The 2,567-nt window shown below is 50.4% G+C and overlaps 1 protein-coding gene across 1 annotated transcript in view; it reads left to right on the top strand.

Moving 5' to 3' along the window:
- Positions 1–255: 255 nt before the first annotated feature.
- The window catches only part of LOC311010031 (uncharacterized protein), a gene marked incomplete at both ends in the record, with an annotated part of 6,691 nt that continues 4,379 nt past the window's right edge, over positions 256–2,567 (top strand). Inside the window, one exon of the mRNA XM_084004513.1 lies at positions 256–358. Within this exon, the coding sequence (XP_083860639.1) occupies positions 256–358 (103 nt within the window). The remainder of the gene's footprint in view (positions 359–2,567) is intronic.

Genomic DNA, 2,567 nt, shown 5'->3' with positions numbered 1-2,567 from the left:
CACATGTTGGCCGGCGGCGATGAGATGGGATTTGTCCAACCGGAAAAGACGCCCAACAACCATGTAAACCTTCAGTCACACAGCAAAGCTGACGGCAGTAAAAGTCTTTTTTGAACTCTGTTGTGAGCCAGCGCTCTGTGTTTGCTCTGAGAGTAAGTAACTCTCGTCCCCGGTCCGCTCTCCACCTGCAGCTCACAGCGGTGACATCATGGATTACCTCACCATGAGAACACGTCCACCAGGGACGTGGCCTACATGCCGACGCTGGACTCCGTCCCGGGTCGCCCTGGACGGACGCCGCGGCGCGTCGCATCCCGATGCCTCCTGCAGGAAAGCGTCGGTGGACATAAATCACACGGTGAGTGGCCTCGTCATAAAGTGCTTTCACATACAAACAGGCAGGATACGCCGTCCAGCTTTTTACAGGCTTCTTGTAAACGTAGCAAATGTTTTCAATTAAAGACTCCGAGAGGTGCGTTTCATGAAGCCTTTTCATGGAGTCGTATCTCCGCCAGCTCGGCCACACAAGAGCAGGTCCAGCTGTGAGAGGAGGTGAAGGCTGGCTGTCAGCTCGGGGAGGAAACGCTGCCGCTCAGAGGAAGTGAACTCACAAACAGGCTGCTCTCATCCCACTAATCAGGAGAGGAGAAAGTCCTCCACCTTGGTGTTTGTTCAGGAGGATCCCGACACAAGCTGTCATAGTTGGACCATATTCATCTTTCTCTCAGAGGACGTCTCATAAATGTTGATAGAAAGTAGTTTAAATCTGCACCCATGGAACCAAAAAACTGACTTTAAACAGCAAAGAATGGGAAGTAAATCAATAAAGAGAATTAAATTGATAGGTCGATATTCTAAACTTCGAGTTTAAGTTTATCATTATGGCTGCTGAACAGAATTAGTACTTTTTGGTGATTAAAAGTCATTTTATGCAAAAACAAACACCTTCTAGACACATCAGTACGCTTGGGTGAGAAACTAAAACAGTGGTTTAAACCTTTAATATTTAGTTCTAAACTCTTCATCTGTATGAAGGATTACACGTTCTGTAATGATACCAATCTTAATATATATATATATATATATAATATGTAGTGAAGGCTGTAAACAGAGTCCATGTTTCACTGACTGGATGCTCCCCGCTGGCTGTGAAACCTTTCAGTCTCATAAAAACGTGTGAAACTACGACCGGAGGAAGTTTCCACCTGACAGCGAGGCTCACCTTTGATATCCAAACATGGTTGACGGCGTTCATCAGCCTGAAAGCGTGTCTGCAGCGTCCTGCAGCCCCGTCAGGCCTGATGTTATTACCTTATCAAAGGTGGAGGTGTCAGGGGGAGACCAAAGGGAGACGGGGGAGAGGAGGCCTTTTGACTGGCTGGAGCCGACGGGACGCCCAGCGTATTTATCCCTGGAGGCCGCCGGCTTATCAGCAGGCCTGTGGATCTACCTGACAGCTGTGTACAGGTGCCGTTAATCCCGCTGTTCAATTCATTGGCTAACCGCTCGGACGCGGAGGAGATCAAACCCTCCGTCCTCGCCGGTTTGTCCTCGTGATGGAAACCCTCTCTCTAAGGCGGAGATGAAAGGTGGAACGCCGCCGCCGTGGCCGTCAGATTACCCCCACATGTTTGTGCTTCTTTTAGTTATTTACAGGGAGATTTCTGGGCAGGTACGCCTTCCTCAGCGAAGCCTGCAGCACCGCGGAGCGTCTTCATTCCAAGGCCTCTGGTCGGATCTCAGCACATTTCCATAATCAGCGTTTTTGTCTGGAAACTCAGCGGTCTGAAACTGTTTTTACAAAAGTCCTTTTTTCTCTCTTTCACTATCAGTGATCTGTCAGACGGAGCACTGCAGTGTCTCAGTCTGTGTTCACACTGTGAGCAATAACATCCACGGGTCACTGGAAACATGAGGATGACCAGCGAGCGGGTTGGAGGAGGAGGAGGAGGAGGAGGAGGAGGAGGAGGAGGCGCTTTTGAACTTTTCACCTCTCGGATTTCGCTGTTTCATGAACACGATCTCTTCTTGCTTTTTTCCAAGCTGGCCAGCTCTCGTCTCCACTTTGTAGCTCCTGTTTCTAAAGCAGCGCTTCCCGTCGTGTGTGCCACTTTGAGAAAGGTCAGAGGTCATGCATGGCTGAAGAGCTGTAACCTTGCAGCTTTCTCGGTTTGGGAAGATGTCACTCCGTTGCTTCTCCTCAGCTCACCCTGAGTGTTTGCTGAGCTGGCTGCTTTTACCGAAGGCCTCCCCGACCACTCTTACATGGTAATAACCTCTGAATGCCCACCGCCGCCGCGGCCTTTTCTCACTTCCTTCCTAAATGCAGCTCCCAGCTTCCGGTCGGGGATTCTCCAAGGCCCTTTCTGCTGGTTCTTGAGAGGGCCACTCACGAGGAAAAACAAGAGGCAGATTGAATCTTGGCAGGTTTGCGTGTTTCAACGGAGCGGTCACCTCCGCCCGGCTTCCTGCTGCAACATCAAGCAGCAACCTTATCGTTTCCTCGCGGTGATTAGGCCGCTTCCTGGTGACTGCATCGCAGGTTCAAGTTCACTTCTGTCCTCCCG

This window comes from Eutrigla gurnardus (genome assembly GCF_963514095.1).
Source record: "Eutrigla gurnardus genome assembly, chromosome: 24".
In the NCBI taxonomy this organism is placed as follows: Eukaryota; Metazoa; Chordata; class Actinopteri; order Perciformes; family Triglidae; genus Eutrigla; species Eutrigla gurnardus.
The sequence above is the reverse complement of the archived record's forward strand: the minus strand, read 5'-3'. Positions and strand labels throughout refer to the sequence as shown.